The sequence below is a fragment of the Meles meles genome, chromosome 11 (genome assembly GCF_922984935.1).
Source record: "Meles meles chromosome 11, mMelMel3.1 paternal haplotype, whole genome shotgun sequence".
Taxonomy (NCBI): Eukaryota; Metazoa; Chordata; class Mammalia; order Carnivora; family Mustelidae; genus Meles; species Meles meles.
This window is the reverse complement of record NC_060076.1, coordinates 33,871,672-33,893,342: the sequence shown is the minus strand read 5'-3', so window position 1 is coordinate 33,893,342 and position 21,671 is coordinate 33,871,672. Positions and strand designations below refer to the sequence as shown.

Here is a 21,671-nt window from a genome sequence, read left to right as displayed (position 1 = left end):
ATATAAATGATTAGGCTGGTCAATAGAACAGATCCATACACTTGATTTTGGGCATATTTTGGTCTATTAGAAGAGACTACCTCCCAAAATCTTAAAGAAAGAAAAACATATATTTATATTTGTGTAGATATATGTTATACATATCTATCTATCTATCTATGGGTAAACATGAGGAAGGAATGGAATATGACTGTAAAGATGAAAATTAAACAAGATTTTTAAAAAGGAATTGATATGATAAGCAGTTCATTGGGGGGAAAAAAGGGAGAGAATGTGATCAGGCTGGAGACTAGAACAAAGCCATATGCTATATTTAGGGTATATTTTGGTCTGTTGGAAGAAACTGTGTCCCAAAATTTCAATGAAAGAAAAACTATATGTATACAAAAAATAAGTTTAAATACAATGAAGGGATAGAATATGACTATAAAAATGAAAATTAAGATTTTTAAAAAGTTATTGATAAGATTAAATGGTTAAATTGGTTAAAATAGGAAAGAGGAAAATAGAATAAGAAAAAATTACTAAAATTTAAAACATTTAACTTTGAAAGACTAAAGAATTAAGGGGGAAAAAAATCCATGAATTCTATGTGTTGCTTTCCTTGAGCTCTGGAGTTCCAGAGTTCTCGATCAGTGAACTTGGTCTTGGCTGGATGTTCTTGCTTATCTTCTGGGGGAGGGGCCTGTTGCAGTGATTCTCAAATGTCTTTGCCCAAGGCAGAATCGTACCACCCTTGCCAGGGGCCAGGCTAAGTTATCTGCTTGGGTTTGCTCTCGGTAGGGTTTGTTCCCTGAACGCTTTCCATACAGCTTTGGAGGACAGGAATGAAGATGGTGACCTCCCAATCTCCGGCCCAGAATTGCCAAAAGCTTGGGGTCCCCCCTTCAATGAGAAAGAGAAAGACGTCAATCATGCCTGTTTCCCTGGTCTACGCCTGTACTCCGTGCTCACCCAGCCTGTGAACAAGCGTTTCTATCTCTGACTCGTGCCCCATTTGGAGTCTCCAAACCCAGCAGATTCCTGCAGCATGCTCCTGTGCCACTCCTCCCAGAGGAGGGGGGGGCGTCTTCCTGGATCTGCCACATGTGGGGTCCCTGTTCGAAAAGTAGTGGTCCAACTGTGCCTCTGATCATGGTTTATGGCAACTCCAAGCTGAGAGCTCACTCCTCAGCTCCGTCTCTGCAGTCAGCTTCCCTGCTTCAATACCTAGGAGCTCTGCCACACTCAGACACCCCCAATCTTTCTGAGACACCCAAGGGTCCTGAGACTACACAGACCCAGTGAAGATTCCACCCCCTGTTTAGCCACTGGAGCAATGTCCCTCCATGGAGCAGACTCCTAAAAGTTTTGATTTTGTGCTCTGCTGCACTCTCACTTGCTGGCAGCTGGCCCCTCCCCCTGCGGTCTATCTTCCCATATATCATCTTGGATTAATTTCTCTACATGTCCTACCTTCCAGAAAGTGGTTGCTTTTCTTTTTCATAGAATTGCTGCTATTCTTCTCTTCAAACTCCTGTTGAGTTTGTAGGTGTTCAGAATGATTTGATAAGTATCTAGCTGAATTCCTGGGACGAGACGAAATTTAGGTCTCCTACTCCTACACCATCTTGATCCTCTATCTCTGGGTAATAAGCATTAAGGAGAGCATGTGATGTAATGAACACTGGGTATTATAAGACTGATTGATCACTGACCTCTACCTCTGAAACCCATAATCCATTATGTATTACCTTGTTGAATTTAAATTTAAAATGAAAAAATAAGAAAATTAATACTTTCTTTGTTCCTTCTTATGTGCATTTCAGAGTTATACAAATGTAATGGCATAGATGTGTCTTGACCTTTTGAGTATGCTTATAAATAACCAACATTTGTCTCACTGCAGATCACGAACGTTCATAGCAGCCGGGCCCTTGATGTTCAGTTCCTGGACTCTGGCACTGTAACATCTGTGAAAGTGTCTGAACTCAGGGAAATTCCCCCCCGATTCCTACAAGAAATAATTGTGATACCACCTCAGGTATTGTATGTTACAAGCTGGGGTATTTGCTGAAAGAGATCTGGCTATATTTGTAATCATGTTGTGAGGTGCCCCCTCAGTTTTGATCTTGATAATGAGTGAAGCCCAAGTTTATAAGAACAATAGAAATGGTTGTTCACTGGTTTTCAGACATAAAATTTGACTGTCTTAGACAAGAAGAGCAGTCAAACTTACAGGATATTGTTTGATAAATGTTGTCAATTATGTTGTGTCATTAGGCTAAGTTGTCCAGTTAGAGATTCCATTTTAATAATTGGATGCCAGTGCTGACTTCTATACAGCTTCAGGATCTTATAAGAAAATTCTATCCTAGAGTTCTTAGTTTAATTAAGTGGCCATTCTCTTAAGAAACCTGTTTACATTAAACCATTTTCTTATATGAGTTTTCCCCCCAAATATTTAAGTAAAAAGATTAATTTCTACCTAATCTTCCTCCATTAATAAAAGGCAGATAATTCTTTCATTATTTTGAATTAAAATTGTTAAAAACTATTTCCTACCTTTAGGAGAAATAGAGGATTTTGTACAGAAAACAGTAGGTTTTTCTTTTAAATAAAATCATTCAACAACCTATCATTTCAAAAGGCCGCTTGACTTATATTTGCCAGAAGATATTTTGTACCATCAAAATTCAGTGAGTAAAAAGTGTTTGACCATAATTAGCATGGCTTTTGTACCTTCTGTCACTCCTGTCACCACTGCCTGTTCTAAAATGACTAGTACAGAAAAGCTTTTGCGCTTGTGTTCAAGCCAATTTTCAAAATCACTTTTACTCTTATTGTTGCTCAGCCACAATACTGAAAATCGTTAAATGCCACTTTCACTTGGTTGCCCTTGTTAGAATATCCACTGGAGGGCCAGCCTTACCTGGAAAAGGCTCCCCAGCTGGAGGGGAAAGGACATCCATCCCTCTGCCTCTGATTGTCAGAAGGCCACACAATTGTACCTTCTTTGTGCTACAGTGTTAAAAGCCATTCCCAATTTTTTTTTCCTATAAATCCTGTCTAGATTTGTTATCTCATAGATACAAAGTTGGGGGAAATCTGAAGAGCCAGCTGGGCTAAGCCTCTGGCTGACAACATCTCCCCAAGTGGTCTAAGTCAGAATAGCAAACTGATGGCCTGTAGGCCCAAGCTGACCCATAAATATTGGGTTTGGACTATTGGCTGTTACAGTGTTTGAAATTGTGAATTGGTTAACAAGATTTAAAACTCAGAAAATTTCACACAAAAATCCTGACTTCCAGCTTCTCCTGACAAACTAGAAAAATCTGACTGTATCGAGCACTCTCCTCGATGGGGCAGTGCTCTGTGGAGGCTTGGGAAGTGGCACTGTGCTTTGTAGGGCCCCTGCTCACCAGCGTGCTGGCCGCATCTGGCCTGTTTTGCTCCCTCATTGTCACCTGGCCCCTGCAGGCAGGAAGAGTCTGCTCTCGCTGCTCTAAGTGACCTCCTCCCCACCAAGAAAGATACCACATCCAGGGGCACAGTGAGAGACCCGGAGCCCCCAAAGAAGAATAGGAGTTAGAGTGGAAAGAAGGAATCCAGGAATCCTGAAAATAGGTTTCTTTCCATCACATAATTGCTTCAAACAATTCAAGGCTTCCATGAGCCCCTAAGGTCACCTTTTACTCCCTGCTGCAGCCATTCTACAGAAGTTTGTGCTGTGATGGTGGGATGTAAAAGGCATTGAGGAAAATGAAGCATCTAGGTATCTATGAATTTCAGTCCTTCTTACCCTCCTTAACTCTCATTACAACTCCTTCCGAAGGTGACCACAAATGTCTGGCACCGACAGGTACTCGGGAACTGCTGAATGAAGCATGTCAGCCTCTGAAAAGATTTTTGGAACTGGGGTCATTTCATCCAAATGACACTTCATTTTTTCAGTTGCACTTAGAGGGGAGACTTAAATATAAGTTCCAAACCTGTCTTCACAACTTCGTGATCCGATGCGAGTTAGGCTCTTTGATTCCATTTCACCATCTGTAAAATGGGTTCACAACATTGGCCCATATGCAGAAGTATCATAGGATAAGTATGTGAAGTGCCTGGTGTGAGCCGTGGCTCGTAACAGGAGTAAAGACAGCAGAGGACAAAGGCGCAGAGCCAGGAACATAGCATACGCTCCACCCCAAGAGTGCGATCGTCATCAGTGCCTATCGCTGTTGCGATTTACAGGAAAATACCATGGACGTTGCTGATCAGTACCTATTTTAAGATGGTGTGTTTGCTCTTCCATCATGTTTTCTTTCCAGGCTATCAAGTGCTGTCTAGCAGATCTTCCACAGTCTATTGGCATGTGGACACCAGATGCTGTGCTTTGGCTGAGAGATTCTGTTTTGAACTGCTCAGACTGTAGCATTAAGGTTAGTTCTCTTTAGGCGCCTGGGTGGCTCAGTGGGTTAAGCAGCTGCCTTCGGCTCAGGTCATGATCTCAGGGTCCTGAGATCGAGTCCCACGTCGGGCTCTTTGCTCAGCGGGAGCCTGCTTCCTTCTCTCTCTCTCTGCCTGCCTCTCTGTCTATTTGTGATCTCGCTCTGTCAAATAAATAAATAAAATCTTTAAAAAAAAAAAAAAAAGGTTAGTTCTCTTGATACATTTGGAAAGGGAGCTATCAGCCAGAAGGGCTCATCTGTTTTTCTGTGAGAGAATTTTATCTTACCATAAGCTAATGCTTTCAGATCTGATACCCTGTCATAGTTAAGAGATTGGTTACATGTGTGATAAGATATTTCATGATTTGATTTTTATTTAAGAATTTATCCTATATCTCCAATATTATTTTCAAGCCCTTCATATAATTTTTCCACTATTAATAAGGTAGCAGAGATAGTTCTGTGCTCCTATTTTTCTCCGTGAATTAAATTCCAAAGAATTAAGTTCCCAACAGAGGGACTATCTATCTCTTGATAAATGTTTCTAAAGATCATTTAAATAGTCTTCTATTTCTTCTTTTTTTTCCCTAGAGTAGAATGGCTTATAAGCAAATCATTTGCTAATAATCCTGCTTCTGCCTTTTAAAGTTTTCTTAAACTGTTTTTTTTCACAAGCTCCTATTTTTCTCTCTGTTTTTACACCTTCGTATCAAAAACATTGCTTTCATTTCCAAGAAAAAAAAATGTAAAATATTTCTCTGTTTTAACTAATGAAAGCAATGTTATTTTATATAAGTTTTTAACGGTGAAATGTCCTTGAGAAATATCTTCATGAAAATCTCTAAATTATTCTAGCTCACATGGATTTTATGTTTATACAGTAATACACTTAATTACCATTTTATATCCTTCAATTGCCACATGATAAGGAATATTGTTTTCTCATCTGTGGTTTAAGATCTTAAAGCCAGAGTGTTGGGTACTCAATAAAAATGTTTTTTAATGATTGATTTTTGAAATGGCACTTCTGTATCATAAGTATCAAAATAAATTAGCAGGCATTCATTCGTAGTACTTTGAAGTGCTAATTAATTTAAATAGATTCATCTTGCTAGGAGAAATATTTTTAAGTAAATTACTGTAGATGGATTGCCTTGTGTCCCTGTCTCAAGCCTTTCAGTCCCAGCCCTATTTGGTAAGAGATCAGTGTGGCTGGAAGCATCTTATTTTTGTCATTCCCAGGGTAAACCAGAGGAGCCAGACACTCAGACTATGGGACATACAGCTGTACAAGCCCAGTTGTCAGTTGATGAGACAAAGGTCTCCTGGGCAAAACTGTGTAGTTTGTTTCCTCTTTTTCTCCCTAGGTTCCCTTCCTCCCTTGTAACTGGGGGCAGATATTAGGACCGAACAAGGCATTTGGACCAGAGGTCCCCAACAGTATGGTGAATGTCAAAGCTTCATCCCTTGCTTCCCGGTCTGAGGGTGCAACAACCTGGGTGGAATGCACGTGGAACATCTTGTCATTCTTGTGACCAGTTTTTATTGTGAAAGCTCAGAGATGAGCACATGAGGGTTCATCACACTGTTCTTTTTACTTCGAGTGTTTTTAAATGTCATTAATTAAAAAAGCTTTTTATCATGATGTGTAGACTCCATCTCAGTGATAATGACCTCTGGTGGGTTACAAGGGATCCTCAGTTTTTAGAGGTTAATGAAGTTTTCATTTCTGTAAGCCAGCCGCCGGCATCTAGACTCTTCGCCTGTCTAGACTAAGCGCCCGTCCACTACTACAGCCGTCATAGATCATTTCTCTTACCTTCCATAAAATGAATTTTAGCAAGCTGGGGCTTCTTGCAAAATACTGTGTTTTAACACTCAAGGTTAATATTATAATTGCCTCTCGGAATTCAGTAGATTTGTAGAAATGTCTTCTGTGTTTTCCAAAGGTCACAAAAGTGGACGAAACCAGAGGGATCGCACATATTTATTTATTTACCCCCAAGAACTTCCCCGATCCTCACCGCAGCATCAATCGCCAGATCACAAATGCAGACTTGTGGAAACATCAGAAGGATGTGTTTTTGAGTGCCATATCCAGTGGAGCTAGCTCTCCCAACAGCAAAAGTGGCGGCACCCCCGTTCCGGGCAACACTGGAGAGAATTTCAGAAAGAGCCTCACAGATGCCATCAAGAAGTCCGTGGTAGACCACAGCAGCTCCTTCTCCACGGAGGAACTGCCACCTCCCGTCCACCTGTCGAAGCCAGGGGAGCACATGGATGTGTACGTGCCTGTGGCCTGTCACCCGGGCTACTTTGTCATCCAGCCCTGGCAGGAGATACACAAGCTGGAAGTTCTGATGGAAGAGATGATTCTGTACTACAGCGTGTCTGAGGAGCGCCACATAGCCGTGGAGAAAGACCAAGTGTATGCTGCAAAAGTGGAAAATAAGTAGGTCCTTGGACAAAGCATTTTATTCTACTAAGAAAAATGTGTAGAGTGATACCAAGAGTCCTTAATCCCTGCAGGGGGAGTTTGAACTGCACAGATGGGAGTTTTGAATGTGAAATGAGACTAGTGTATTATGCCATTTTTAATAGTTGAAATGATGTCATTTATCTAAAAATCTAGTGGCCGTATGTTAAATTCCTGTTAAAACCTAATTATATCTAAAATGCAGGTTTAAATATTTTTTCTCCTTTTCTATTAGATAAAATATTGTTTATTCAGAAAATAACATTTTTTAAGTGAATGACTTTTAAATTTTCAAAACTAAATGCTTATTGTAGAAAATTTAGAAAATGCAAAAAAGTATAAGAAAATCAGACATAACCATTGTTCAGCTTTGTTCAACTGCTTACGTATTTCTTCTAGTTCTTTTCTATACCCATTCATACGATTGGTATAGTTTTATTATATATAATTCCACACCTCCTTTTTTCACTTCACAAAATCCTGGGAACATTTTTCCATGTGATAAGATTTCTTCATAAACATGTTTAATGGCTGAGTCATAGTCCACCATGTAGAGAAATCATAATTTACTTACCGTTCTCTTATGTAGGTTTTTCCCCTCCCAGATGTTTCACTATTGTAACTAACAATGAGCATGAGTCTTTGTTCACATCTCAGATTATTTATTTCTGAGATAGATTCCCAGAAGAGAAATGACTTGTTCAAAGACTACAAGATTCTTGATATATGTTGCCCGCTGCTCCCAGAGAGCTTCCTCCACCTTTTATGAGGCAGAATAGTGCGTAGTTCACTGCTCCAGCTTTCAGCCTTCGGACAGTGAGAACCACAGTCCCTCATTTGTGTAGCTCTGTAGTCCGTTTCTCACAGTTCACATTTGGCTCCACATCCTCCTTTCCTGAAGCGGGTATGTGCTGGTTCCAACCCAGGGAAACCCAAGCACCACACTCTGTGGGCTACAAGGTCACAGAAGCCCTGGAAAAAGGAACAACCGACCCGCGTCCTATCTCCTTTACCAGCTTTCTCAGGGGAACTGACCAAGCTTATGTGATGACACCACACACGAAGAACTGTTCCCCCACCACACGCACACACTCACCCCCCCCCACAACTCAACTTGAAAGGTCACACTGCTTCTTTTATTTTATTATTTTTTTAGAATGCTTTTGTTTGTTCCTAAGATATCAAGCATAAGCATTTGTAAAATTTTGTTATTTTCACGAGGGAAAAAACCCTAATTTTTAACTCTTAAGAGTGAAAAGTATCATAGCCCTCATTTTAAAAACTGTTCAGCTTCTATGTCACAAGCTTTTCCTCTTCAAAAAACCCATTTTTACTATGTCACGTTCTTTGCAACTGTAAGCGTGTGTGGGTTTAATTCCACCCAGGAGCACCACTGGTGCAAATTTGCCTACATCAGAACTCATCACAAAATAATTTAATCACCGGTTAAAGGAAACTAATGTTAACTGTTGTCTGAGGGCCAGAGCAATGGTAATTAGTTAGCAGTGGGGAGGTCCTACTTGGGGCAAGTGTTGTGTGGGGCAGGAAAACCCCTAGACCAGAGACCCCATAGTGTGGTGCTTCAGACTCAGCCTCCTCCCCACAGGAGTCCCAACAGTCCTGTCCCAGCTCTGGGACTTTAACCAGCTCATCCGTCTCTAGATCATCAAGGATGTCTTATATACGAGAACAGATTATCCAGTATTTTCTTAAACTTCATGAACTCAGTCAGCGTAAAGTGTTTAGAGTTTCTGTCTTGCCTATACTCCAGGACTATTTACCAAGTCCTGTTCCCAACTGTGGTAACTTAAGGCTTAGGAATGTCACATTCACTGTTGATGGCAGTGGTTTCCAAATCCATCTTGGCTAAGAGTAGCCTAAATTCTCCTTCTTCACCCCAGACATCCTGAATCAGAATCTCTGGGGGGCAGAACCCCAGAATCAGTGTTTTTAACAAACTCGCCAGATGACTCACAAGTGGCCTTGCACTGAAATTGGTAATCTAGTCCAAACAGAAGACTTTAGCTAAGCTATTAGTTATGAAAATTAAAAGCTACAGAGAAGCAGGACATATTATGTCCTCTGCTAGCTCTCCCCTCACTGCTCTGTACCTCTTTATGAAAGGTACAGACCACAGCATTTGCCCTGTACAATTTAAAGATAATGCTAGAGGTGGAGACCAAATATATTTTTTTAATATTTTATTTATTTGACAGAGAGAAATCACAAGCAGGCAGAGAGGCAGGCAGAGAGAGAGGAGGAAGCAGGCTCCCTGCGGAGCAGAGAGCCCGATGCGGGGCTCGATCCCAGGACCCTGAGATCATGACCTGAGCCGAAGGCAGAGGCTTTAACCCACTGAGCCACCCAGGCGCCCCGAGACCAAATATTTTTTATCTCCTTTTGCACTTACACAAATTTAGCAACCTGCACCAAACTGGCATGTTCACAGATGAAAATTCCTCCGTAATTTGGTCTGATGTGCTTGTATTTACACAGCTTATCTTCATTTTAGTAATAATCATAATAATGATGATGATGGCTACCATTTGCCAAGCACCTGTGATGTGCCTTGTCATGTGCTAGGCGCTTTATATATATGGTTTCTGCTGAGTTAAAATTAAATACTGCACATGAGATAACTGAGCCTCAGAGAGGTTAAATAGAAGCCCAAGATGACATAGCTGGAACATGGCCTCAGGGGGACTCCAGCCCAAGTCTGTTGGTCCCCAAATTCATATACTTATAATGATACATTTCTGTGTCCCTGTTGTCTCTGTGACTCATGGATTATTGCTTGCTGCACTGTGGGCTTATCTGAAGGTTTCTGGAGTTTCCACCTAAAGCCCCCAATCACTGGTTCCCCAAATTGGCCTTGTTGTAGCTTTCTTACTAGAGTTCACCCTAAAGCAGCTCTAGGGGTTTCCTGGACCCATTCTCCACCAGGGTGCTGAGAATCAGTCCAGTCTGGCCAGCCCCAGCCCAGCTCTTGCACTGGGCACGGGGCTTATAGCTAACGAACCTGTTTCAGAGGGTGGCTGGGCCTGCCATCCAAAGTGGGCCCCGACTCACGCCACGCAGGAGCGTGGACGTTACCTTTGGACGCTTACCTTTTAGATGTTACAACCGATCTTCCTTTCCTTAGTGTAGTCATACTCCTCAATCATGTAATCAAGATTGCAGGCCTTTCATATTTTAACTTTGAAGTCTAAGCTTTTCTAATTGTAATGATGATGAGTGTAGGCTCAGGAGAAAAAAATACATTCATATGAATTTATTTCAGAACTCCAGATCTGAAAGCATGTTCTTCTTCCCTCATACTCTCCTATCCTTTCCAGGTTCTTTTTTCCAGGCAGTGGGTTGGACTTCCTGTTTTGTTTTATTTTGTTTCCCCGTGTCCTCACATGGCATGACTAAAATTGTCACCTTTGCATTCAGAATGTTTGTAATCTCTTCCCACACTCTCCCTCCGGGTCTGATTTCATTTTCCTTCACACATTCCTCCTTGCTCTGCTGTGGTGTTTGCCCCACTACCAGTCGCCATGCCCTGTAGAATCTTCTGTGCCTTTTCTTCTATGAGTGTCTTCAGCCTGGCCTGGTTCTGCTTGCCTCCCTCTGCCCATCTTCCACACACATCTCTTATCTCAGATCTGTGGCTGCCTCTGTGCCCCCATCAGAGTGAAGGGATCTCCTTGCCTTGTCCCAATCAGCCTCCATCTGTTTGAGTCTGTTTAGTGGTGGACACTGGTTTCTGTGTTTGGTCTCCTGCACTAGCCCCATGAGGCCTGTAAGCAGGGTTGAGTGAACAGACTCCATCAAATGAGCTGGTGGCAAAGCAGAGAATGGTAACCTTTAGGGTAAGAAGAAGCCAACTCTTTTAAAACTTTGATGACAGTGCAGTTCCATATTTCAATAAATGTCATTTACATTCCTATTTCTTTTTATCATACATTGTTACCCATAAAGCAGATGTCAACTTTGTGTATTTTTCTTTCCTTTTTAATCCAATGCACATCTAGGTGGCACCGGGTGCTTTTAAAAGGAATCCTGACCAACGGGTTGGTGTCCGTGTATGAGCTGGACTATGGCAAGCACGAACTGGTCAACATAAGAAAGGTGCAGCCCCTGGTGGACATGTTCCGAAAGCTGCCCTTTCAAGCTGTCACAGCTCAACTTGCAGGTAATTTCTGCGGAATTTGAACTTGTACCACCACATGGTGTATGGTGTCATTTTGTCCTGGGCACTCGGGGAGCACACAAGTCACTGGCCCTATTGAGATAACTTTTCTTTTTTCCTTTGGCAAACAACTTCCTGGCCCTATTGGGAGCAACTTTTAATCATCTCTCACTGTCATGCCCTCCTACTATACCTGCTGCTTCTATTTTCCCATGTTCCTTTCTGTCGTGGTCTGGCATAGGAGTGTATTCCTCAAGCTATCATCTTAGTATGGGGACGGTCTTGCATGCTGCTTTCTTCTTTTTCAGCATTTTTTTTGGTCCTAACTACTTTTTGTGTGTTTGTTTGACAGTCTTGATAGTGATGTTTAATAGCTGCAAAAGATTCTGTCTAATTAATATTTTCCTTTTGTTAAGTCTTTAGGTCATTTATACTTAGTGTAATATTATGAAGACACCTGCAGCTGTGTGTACTAGCCAAAACAAACACAAAAACAGTGAAACAACCTCTCAGTAACCGATAGGAGGAGCACACTGCTAAATTAATATGTGATGACAGTGTATGAATTATAATACAAATACATAATAGGTTTCTACAATTAGAAAACATTCTTAGGTCATAGAATATGACCCTCTTTATGGCCAGGTGAGTTTCCAGTTGCATTGCAATTAACAGCATGCAAGTATGTGATTTCACCACATTTACAAGGCCTACTGACTATTATTATTAAAATCTGAGGCTGTTGGGGCTCATGGGTGGCTCAGTTGGTTGAGCATCCAACCAGTCATATCGACTCAGGTCATGATGTCATGGGTCTGGAGATCAAGCCCCGCCTTGGGGAGTCTGCTTGAATCTCCCCTTCTGTCCCTCCCTGACTTGCTCATACATGCTCTCTCTCTCAAATAAATCTTTAAAAAATAAAAAGCATCTGAGGATGTAAGCTGGTCGTGTACAGGGGTACTTATTTAAAATATCGTCCAATTAGGTTGCTTTGACAGCAGTACAGATGCTGGCAGCTGGCTGTGTGTATTCCGCCGGCGGGGAGTGTGTACAGTTCCGTGGCGCTTCGCCCAGGGCCCGTCAGCATTAGCAGAGAGTATGGAGCCAGAGGGCTGAGGATGCAGACTGCCACCCATCTGGGGCTCCCTGCGTCCTGCTGTGCTGGGAAACTGGGGGTTTGACCACATGATGCCACCCTGATTCCTTCCCCTGGCTCCTTCCGTACACTTAGCACAGAAGTGATTTGATCTTGGAAATGAAAGAAATTATGTATCTAGATTTTTTCTTATAATTTTTGACCAGCTTTTATTAAGAGCTATTGATATCTATATATATAGTGTTATTTTGAAGGATTTTTCAGTTTCTTTGTGTCTTCTTCCTGCTAGATTTCAGAGGAAATGCCCATGGTAGTTAGATAGGAACCAAAAATAGCATTTGCAGGTGAGCATGGCTAGCACTGGACTGCTTGGGATTCAAACCTCTAAAGGGTTTCTTCAGATTTAATGATCACATTTTTTAAATTTTGAGTTTTGAATGTTCAGGTTTTGCTAGCAACATGTGTCATTAAGCACGACAGTCAGACTGTCCAGAGAGGGTGTCTCTGTGAGGAACAGGTGTGTGGCACCATCATCCCCATAGCCAGCACTGTGGCTGACCATCCCCCGCTCTTACTATGTGCCAAGCCCTCTGCCAGCCCCTCCATTTTATCCACTTCTCCCCCACACAAGGATGGTTCCGTACTGGTACTATTGCTATTAACTGGGTCAGGAAGCAGCAGCTTGGTGGCTGCTCTAGGCTTCTCCTGCTCTCAGAGAACATAGCCCACTCACTACGTGGATGGCAGGTCTGGCAAATTATGTGTGAAACTCCCAGGCCTTCATCACTACGGGACATCATGTACAGTTTCTGTAATCTAGTATAATGGACTTAATTCATGTTAGTTTACTAATATTTTTTGAAAAACATATCTCAATTCTGTTTTAAAGCCTAATTCTAATAAATTAGAATTCTAATAATTTAGAATTTAATTTAATTTAATTTAATTTAATAATTTAATAAATTAGAATTCTAATTTAGAATTCTCTAACTTGAGCCCTCAAACTTAAAAGTCATAGCAATTTAGAAATACATTGGGGTTTAAAGTTAATCTGGTCCAGTCAGTTTATTTTATTATAAATAGACTGAAGCCTGAGAGGTCAGTTGATTTGCCCAAGACTATACCACGCGATAGAGGAAGGAAGAGCCGAGAATGGTAAACGGGGTCTCCAGACTTTCAATCCAGTGCTTTTGCCATGATATTGTATATAATTTTGAAAAATCAGTAAAGTATATGAATTCTCTTCCTCATCCTCCTCCTTCTCTATATCTGGCACATCAGGAAAAAAAAGTCTGTAAATAAGAGACATGTCATTGAGATCACTGATACTCTATTTTAGTTGAGTGTAACTGACACACAATGTTACAGATACTCTTGTTTGGTTATCCCCATTATCAGTTTAAATCTACATGTACTTTATATAGAGAAATGGGCACTAGTTATTATAACTTCATTTCATAACACAGCAATAAATCTCACTGAAAATTTTGTCTGTAGGTGAAGGTTTACAGAAGTAACCCCGTTCAGAATAGGGAAACTATTATAAATGAACTGTTCTAAGATTGTTGAGCAACTGGGTTTTTTTTTTTTTTAAATTAGGCATGTCTAACCTGGTATGTTCCGCCTACCTTAGAATTGACTGAATAATTTGTCATTATTATGGATAAAAGAAAGGCTCCTCCGACCCCTCACTGATCCTTGTACTCCCTGTCTTTCTCCTAGGGGTGAAGTGCAACCAGTGGTCTGAGGAGGCTTCGATGGTATTTCGAAATCATGTGGAGAAGAAACCTCTGGTGGCATTGGTGCAGACAGTTATAGAAAATGCTAACCCTTGGGACCGGAAAGTAGTGGTCTATTTAGTGGACACATCGTTGCCAGACACAGATATCTGGATTCATGATTTTATGTCAGAGTATCTGGTAGAGCTTTCAAAAGTTAATTAATCACTGCTTCTGAGACATTGACAACTAATTCAGATTTTTTAGCAATAACAAAATGTAGTAGGCTTTTAAAAAAGAAACCTTGTCTCTGCTACAGAGCTCTGACTGCTGTGGGGATTGAAAAGAATACGCTTCTGTTTGATGAAAGATATTTAACAAGTTTTGTTTTAACAGAGTTGACTTTTCAAAGAAACTTGCACTTGAATTATTACTATAATATTAGAATAAAATGTTTATCAATATAAAAACTGACTGCCTCATCATTTCTAGGCTTTATGATCTTAAGATGAAGTGTTTCCCTTTCTATTCATGTCTTCTTGGTGATGACGGGTTTCTTTACAGTTAGGCTGTGAGAAATTCGTGATTTAACTCTGGTGTAATGGTATGTCCCAAAGCAAGTGACCGCCAGTCCCTGTGAGGACTATCTTGAATGTCTAGCACATTAGCATTGCTGGTGGTGCTATAGGGAAGGAGCCCAGGTGAACCTCAAAGCCTTCCCCTCACCCCAAATCTTGAGTGGCACCTCACTGCCCAGAGTCCATGCCTTCCAGTTTCCCTACTCAACCTCATTGCCCACCGGTCCCTAACCAGCCACACTGGCCCTTTATCTGGCTCCTGAACCCCAGGCATGTGCACCCAGCACTATATTCTACAGCAAGCCTTGCTCCCCTCCAAACGATGCTTATTCTGCTTCTTCAGCCTGCTGCTCCTTCTCTCCCCTACACCCTCCCCCCCCCACCCCTCCCTCCACTGGTTTTATTGGCCAGTATCCTCCCCAACGCCCCAGGCTGACCATGAAGACTTCCTACTCTATTACATTTTCAGTATGCCCCTCTTGGTGCCCAGACCTCATTGGGCTTATGGTATACAGCTAGTTTTCTGTGTACCCGTCACCCCAGCCAGACTGTGAGCTGCTCGAAGGAGGGAGGGGTCTTAGTCATCTCTCCAGTGTCGTACTGGTAAATGTTTGACAGTTGGTTCTGGTGGGCGTGGGCAGAGAGTAAGCCTTGATTCCCAGTATCTGATGATTCCCATGTAAATACTCCCACCATTGTTGAGTTCCCGCTAACAATGTGACATCACTGAATGCAGAGTTGGGGAAAGACATGCCCAAGCAGCTCTTGTGAGCCTGTGCAGCGGAGTCCGGAACACACTGTGTCTTCCACAACAGACAGAATGATATCTTGAACACATCAGGCACCCATTATATGCTCGCTAATTGAGGGACAGGATGGGCTGGTAGATAGGTTGGAGGCCTTCCTAGGCAGTGGTCTGAAAATGAGAGGGGCAAGGCCCTGGACTAAGAGGGTAGCAATGAGGATGAAGAAAAAAGTTAAAGTTCTTTTGAAGTTTTTTATTAGAATTTTTAGTACTGACATTTTAGATTCAGAAGACAGGAAAAAGGAAATGTTGAAAAGTGAAGCCAAGTCTTAAAGTCTGAGAGGCTAGGATGATGACCCTTACTCCCTTTGGGAAACTGAAAATTTTGAGTTTCAAACATCCTGAGTTTAAGTCAGTAGGTCTCTGTGAGGATATGCATAAACTATTAAAAATGTGGAGTCTCCTCAGGGGAGAAGACCAGGCTGGAGATAAAAATTCTCAAAGTCATTTGCTTATTTTTGTTTGAGAAAATCTAGGAAAAGTGAGAGCAAAAAGAAAAAGACCAGATATTTGACGTTTTTCATTTAAACATGTTGAAATCATCTAATCTCTTAAAATTTATATTGAATATTTATAATTAAAGTGATTCAAAATTCAGGACTGCTTACACCAGTGATTTAAATAATCATTTAGGATAAAATCAAAATATCTTGACATACAAACGTTTAAGTAAAATAAAGTAGTGTGAATGTATTTTATAATAGTTTCTTTCCTTAACAATAACAACAAAAAAATCCTCAAATTGCCTACAGATAAAGAAGAGGTGGTTCCTATTTCACTGACTTTAGAAATGCTTCCATTACTTTTTAAAGATTTTATTTATTTATTTGACAGAGATTACAAGTAGGCAGAGAGGCAGGCAGAGAGAGAGAGAGAGAGAGAGAGAGAGAGAGGAGGAAGCAGGCTCCCCACCAAGCAGAGAGCCCGATGCTGGGCTCCATCCCAGGACCCTGAGGTCATGACCTAAACTGAAGGCAGAGGCTTTAACCCGCTGAGCCACCCAGGTGCCCCCCATTACTTTTTAAAATAAAGCAATTGTGTTGTTGATGTAAATGAAAAATTAATCGTGTTAGGATAATTTGACAATGAAACTTGGCCTCATACCATATTCAAAGTTGATTCCAGGTGGATTCAAAGCCTGAACATGAGAGTCTAAGGAGGGACGATAACACAGGACAGCACCTTGATAATCCAGGAGTAGGAAAGATGTCCTATACAGGACAAAGGGCTAACAATAAAGGCAAATATTGGTATGTTAGACTATGTTAAAATGAAGAAGACCTGTTTGTCCGAAGGTATTATGATGGTGTATAAGCAATTACACAGTGGAGGAATGTATATAAAATATACTCAATTACCAAAAGACAATCCAGAAACAAAATGGCAACAAATTTGTTTCGATTTGGAGGGAGCACTAAATGGCAACAAATTTGAACAAACATTTCACAAAGAGGAAGTCCAACTGGCCAATAAACATGAAAAAGTGCTCAATTCATTAGGACATGGGAAATGGAGATTCAAGTTTCAGAGAGATACCTCTACTCCTCAGGGAAACGTGACAATGTTTCAACTTATGTTCATTCCAATTATTGAAGAACTCATGCACTTGAGCTGGAGGATACCGGTAAGGAATGTTCACAGCAGCACTATTGCCTGTAGCTAAAACCTAGAAACAGATGTCCATTAATACTAAAGTACATTTTTTAAAAACTGTGGTATATTCATGCAGTGGAAACCTCTACAGCCATGAAAGTAAACAAGCTACAGCCACATGAAGCCACGCAGGCAAATGGAGACAAACCACGGAGGAAAAGCAGTCAAGGAAATGATTATGGTAGTAGTCAAGGAACCAATCATCTTAGGAGGGAACTGTGACCCAGAACCACACAGGTTGGTTTCTGGGCTGCTGGCCATGTTGTTTCTTGACTGGTGGTTGCAACAGGTGTTCATGTGATAACTTCTCTTAAATGTTTGATTCCACAGCAAAAGAGTTTTAAAATAATCTGAAATAAATCATTGCTTTATTTAAAAACGCATGGCACACAGCCCCTTAAAAAGAGCCTTCTCGGGGCGCCTGGGTGGCTCAGTGGGTTAAAGCCTCTGCCTTCGGCTCAGGTCATGATCCCAGGGTCCTGGGATCGAGCCCCGCATCGGGATCTCTGCTCCGCGGGGAGCCTGCTTCCTCCTCTCTCTCTGCCTGCCTCTCTGCCTAGTTGTGATTTCTCTCTGTCAAATAAATAAAAAAATATTTTTTTAAAAAAGAGCCTTCTCTTACAGGTGTGAGGGTTTTCTAATGTAGGAATACATTTTTGTGGAAAAGAAGACTTACAAAAACAAAAGTGAACATTTTTCATTAGTAATCCATACACCAAGATTTTAAAAAATTTATTTATTTATTTGAGAGACAGCATGAGCAGGGCTCCATCTGAGGACCCAGAGATCATGACCTGAGCCCAAGGCAGAGGCTTAACTGGCTGAGGCACCCAGAGGCCCCTCTACACCAGAATTAGAAAGAGTAACATTATTAGGGTCTACCCCACAAGAAACTTTCCCATAATAATTAGAAACCATACCCTCTGTCAACACGAATTCCTTTTTATGAGCCATTTTATTTTTATTTTATTTTTAAAGATTTTATTTATTTGTTTGACACAGAGAGAGAGAGAGAGAGTGAGAGAGCACAAGCAGGGGGAGCAACAGGCGGGCAGAGGGAGAGAGAAAAGCAGGCTTCCTGCAGAGCAAGGAGCTGGATGCGGGCAGAACCCGGGGATCATGACATGAGCTGAAGGTAGCTGCTTAACCGATGGAGCCACCCAGGCGCCCCTTATGGGCCATTTAAAAAATTTAAACAAAGTTTTTGTTTGGTTTTAAGAGGTCTGTTCTGGAAAACATACTAGCCTTTTAAGAAAATGGGCTTTCTTTCTTTCTTTCTTTCTTTTTTTTTTTTTTTTTTTTTGGTTTTGTATTTTAAGTCGGTATTTTGGACACTCCATTCCTGCTAAGAATAGAGAGAATGCATTCGACTCTTTTGGCACTATGGGCTCACAAAATAATCGTTATTGAAGGTTTGGCTCCTACCACACCTAGCTGGGCGGCAGGTAAGATGGGACAGGTGGTTGCTGTAGTTAAGAGTAAAGATGCAGCAGCTGCTTGGCTGGCTGGCTTTGCTCCATCCAAAGACCTCCCGATTCTTACTTCCCTGACGCCCGAGGAATGCAAATCCGCCCACCTTTTCCCAGACACCTCTACCGCGGCTTAAACTCCTCCGGGTACAAGCGGGGAAACCGAGACTGAGACGGGGGGCTATCCACACCCCTATGTCCGCGGAACCAAGCCTCGGGGCGTCCCGGCCCCTGCCCCGCGCTGCCCCCAGCGGACGTCGCTCCCCGGTCTGGGACCGTGCGCGGCGCCCCGGCGCCCCCGAGTGGAGGGAGAGGTACGGAGGGGGAGGGAGAGGGCGGCGGGCGGGCGGGCGGGGCGGGGCGTGGCGCGGAGACAGCGCGGAGCCGGGCCCGCCCCTGGCTCCCACCCCCAGAGCCCACAGCGCCCGCCCGCGGCCGCCCGGGAGCTCGCCCAGCCCCGCGCTGCGCTCGCCCGCCCGCTGGCCGCCGCCAGCGCCCGTCCGCCTGCCGCCCGCGCTCGCCCCGTCGCCTCCCTCTCCCGCCCCCGCGGCTCTACGGCCCGGTAAGCCCCCCACCCGGCCCGGGGTACCCTCGCGCTCGCGGGGCTCCCTGCCCCCGCGCCGGGGCCCCAGCCATATCTGGGCAAAATATTCAGCTGTCGCCGCCGCCGCCAAGAGGGACTGAGCGTGGCTCCCTCTATAAATAGCCGCCGCCTCGGGTTGCCTCGGGGGCTGGGGAGCGCTGGTCTCGGGGTTCGGAGCCCCGCGCTGTGTCCGCGCCCCTAGGCTCCCGGGGCCCCAGCCGCGGCGCTCTGGTCTCCGGTCCCCGGCGCCGCGTCTGTAAGCGGTGGAGGGACCCGTGCGCTCTCGGAGAGCGGCGCCGGGCGGGGGTCCGGGCGGAGGTCCGGACGGAGGTCCGGACGGAGCGGCCGCCCCCGCCACTCGCAACCCGCCACCCGCGCCGCGGGCCCTGAGCCGGCGGGCGCTCTGCTGGGGACAGGTGCTGCCCGACGGAGCCCGGCACGAGGCGTGGCCCTTCCCCGCTGCCGAGAGTTTGGGGGTGGGAGTGGGGTGTTGGTGCTTGGTGGACCAGGAACCGAGGTTCCTGCGCCTGTTGGTGGCAGGAAAAGTTTCCCAAACTATGGGAGATGACGCGGTTGAAAGCACCACGATGCAGGCATTTCGTGCCGAGGGAGAGCGGGCAGGAGTCTGGAGGCAGAAACCCCCTCTCCGTAGCCAACTCACAGGGTGGTCTTGGCGAGCCCCCTCCCTTCTCTGGGCCTCAGTGTCCCCGTTCGTAAGGGCAGGGTTTGGTTCGGGTGATGGAGCAGGGAGTCTGGGCGGTGAGAGCAGCAGGGTGCGCTCTTGACCACTGGCGCTGCCCCACACCTGTTCCCTGGCTCTGGCCTGGGACGCCAGGGCCCAGCCGCGCACAGCCTGGGGCGTGATGGAAACCGGACACTTAGGCAGTCCCTCTGACTCAGGCCTATACTGGGACCTCCGAGAGCCCTCGGAATAGCCTGTGCCATATACATCCAGAAGGAGCGTCCCACGGTAATTACGGGCGCCTCTGCTGGGGAGCAGCCATCCCCCTCAGAAAGCAGCCTGTGATTCAAACAGCCTTAGACCCGACGAACTGGGCAGGACCGCAGGTTCCAGTCCAGCTCCTCCCTGGCCTCAATTTCCCCGTCTATACAGTGCTTATGATGCGGCCTCGGAGACACGCAAGCACCACGCCACCCCCCAGCCACCCAGCCCCTTCCTGCTACACCCACCCTGCAGGTGGTCTCCCCCTTCATTCACTCTCTCAGATTCTTGAAGATGACCTAGCCCCAATTTTTCCGTATCCGAATCACAGAACCAGACCCTAACTCGGGTTCAGGACCCTCAGAGGGAGCTCCCCCCAAATCGTCATCTTTCTCCCAGTGATGACAGCTATTTCATTCTTTGTCAAGGGCCACAGGACCCCCTGCTCAAGGTCACATGCTGCGGGACAGGCCAGGAGGCCTGCAGACTCCACTAGCCTTTCTTGTCTCTTTTCTGACCCTTCCTGCTGCTCCTAGGGCAGGTCTTGTGATCTGTGAGCACCCCACCAGTGCCCCCCCTTTTTTGAGCTGCTGCTGTCCAGAACTTTCCGCTGATCAGACCACAGCGCCCTCGTTCTGAAATTTCATTTTTGCTTCAACTTTACTTCCTATTATACATTTTCTCTAGACCTCAAAGCCTCCCTGATAAAGAAGTAAGGGGGAATGAAGACAGACAGAGCCCCATCAATCTGAGCCATGCAACAAACAGGCAGAGTGAAAACAAGGAATGTTGTCATTTTGTGTCTTTACTCCCTTTCATGAGCCCATCTTGCAAATTCACGTTTTTGCCCGGCTTGGCTGGCGAGTTGCTCCCAGCCGGAGTGGAAAGCCAGTGTCCTCTAAAAATAGCCTCCACCCCACCTTATCAGGGCCTCACACCTTCTCCCTCACCCAGGGTAGGGCTGCTTGCTGCCGCTCAGCAAAAATGTAAAAAACAGGGAGTAGGTATTCAGTGGCAGCTCTGAGTAACAGGAGCTGGACTGACCTGGAGGTTAGGACGCCTGGCTCCCACCCCAACTCTGCCACCCATTCTGAGTGACCTTGAGCTATGAGGGGGTGGGCAGAGTGGTCCCCAGTAGACCTGGGGTTAAGAGGGCTCAGCAGTTTCCTTGGAAGACTCGCTAGCCTGAGAAAAGTGAAGAGCCAAGGATGAAACTGAAGGGGGGACACTCCCCCCCACCATGAAAAGGAGGGAAGGAGTAGGAGAAAGTAGCTTCCCAGGAGCCAAGGAGGAGAGAGGTCAGCAGTGGCCGTTGCTGAGGAAAGACAGAGGGGCTGAGGACTGGGAAGGGGCCACCAGGACTGGCACGTGGTCTTGGGTGACTTTGGACTGGACCTTGCAAAGGGATCAAAGATGGGCTCTGCTGCTGCGTTCCTGGGGCCAGTGACCCAGCCTGTCTGTCTCAGCCTCAGTTTCCTCCTCTGTGCAATGGGGATAATAACTACACCAGTTTCACAAGGGTTTCTGTGGATATGAAGTGAGGTGATGCTGGGAGAGCCCTCAGCTCAGGGGCTTGGTACCTGCAAGGATATTTCTAGCGTTAGCGAGAGGAAGAGGCAGGCTAATGGGAGCGGAAGACGTGGGAACGGAGTCTACCACTCCTGAAAGCTCCACTGAGAAAGGAGTAGGGAGGGAAGGTAGCAGGAGCTGAAGACAGGCGTGGGGTGGGGGGCGATGGGCAAGGGAGGACAGGTG

The 21,671-nt window shown here is 44.6% G+C and overlaps 2 protein-coding genes across 6 annotated transcripts in view; both read left to right on the top strand.

The window, feature by feature from the left end:
- TDRD7 (tudor domain containing 7) overlaps positions 1–14,355 on the top strand; it is a 73,460-nt gene extending 59,105 nt beyond the window's left edge. For all 4 annotated transcript variants that reach the window (XM_046023348.1, XM_046023347.1, XM_046023346.1 and 1 more), the window contains 5 exons: positions 1,889–2,023; positions 4,302–4,412; positions 6,371–6,873; positions 10,914–11,074; positions 13,890–14,355. In XM_046023348.1, coding sequence (XP_045879304.1) covers positions 1,889–2,023; positions 4,302–4,412; positions 6,371–6,873; positions 10,914–11,074; positions 13,890–14,110 — 1,131 coding nt within the window. In that variant the 3' untranslated portion in view covers positions 14,111–14,355. The remainder of the gene's footprint in view (positions 1–1,888; positions 2,024–4,301; positions 4,413–6,370; positions 6,874–10,913; positions 11,075–13,889) is intronic.
- A 4,282-nt stretch (positions 14,356–18,637) lies between these two features.
- TMOD1 (tropomodulin 1) overlaps positions 18,638–21,671 on the top strand; it is an 84,101-nt gene continuing 81,067 nt past the window's right edge. Inside the window, exon 1 of one of the 2 annotated variants that reach the window (XM_046023323.1) lies at positions 18,638–18,704. The gene's annotated coding sequence lies outside the window, so the exon portion shown is untranslated. Of the gene's footprint in view, positions 18,705–18,823; positions 18,953–21,671 lie in introns of those variants that run through there. The other variant, XM_046023324.1, reaches the window with a different exon arrangement.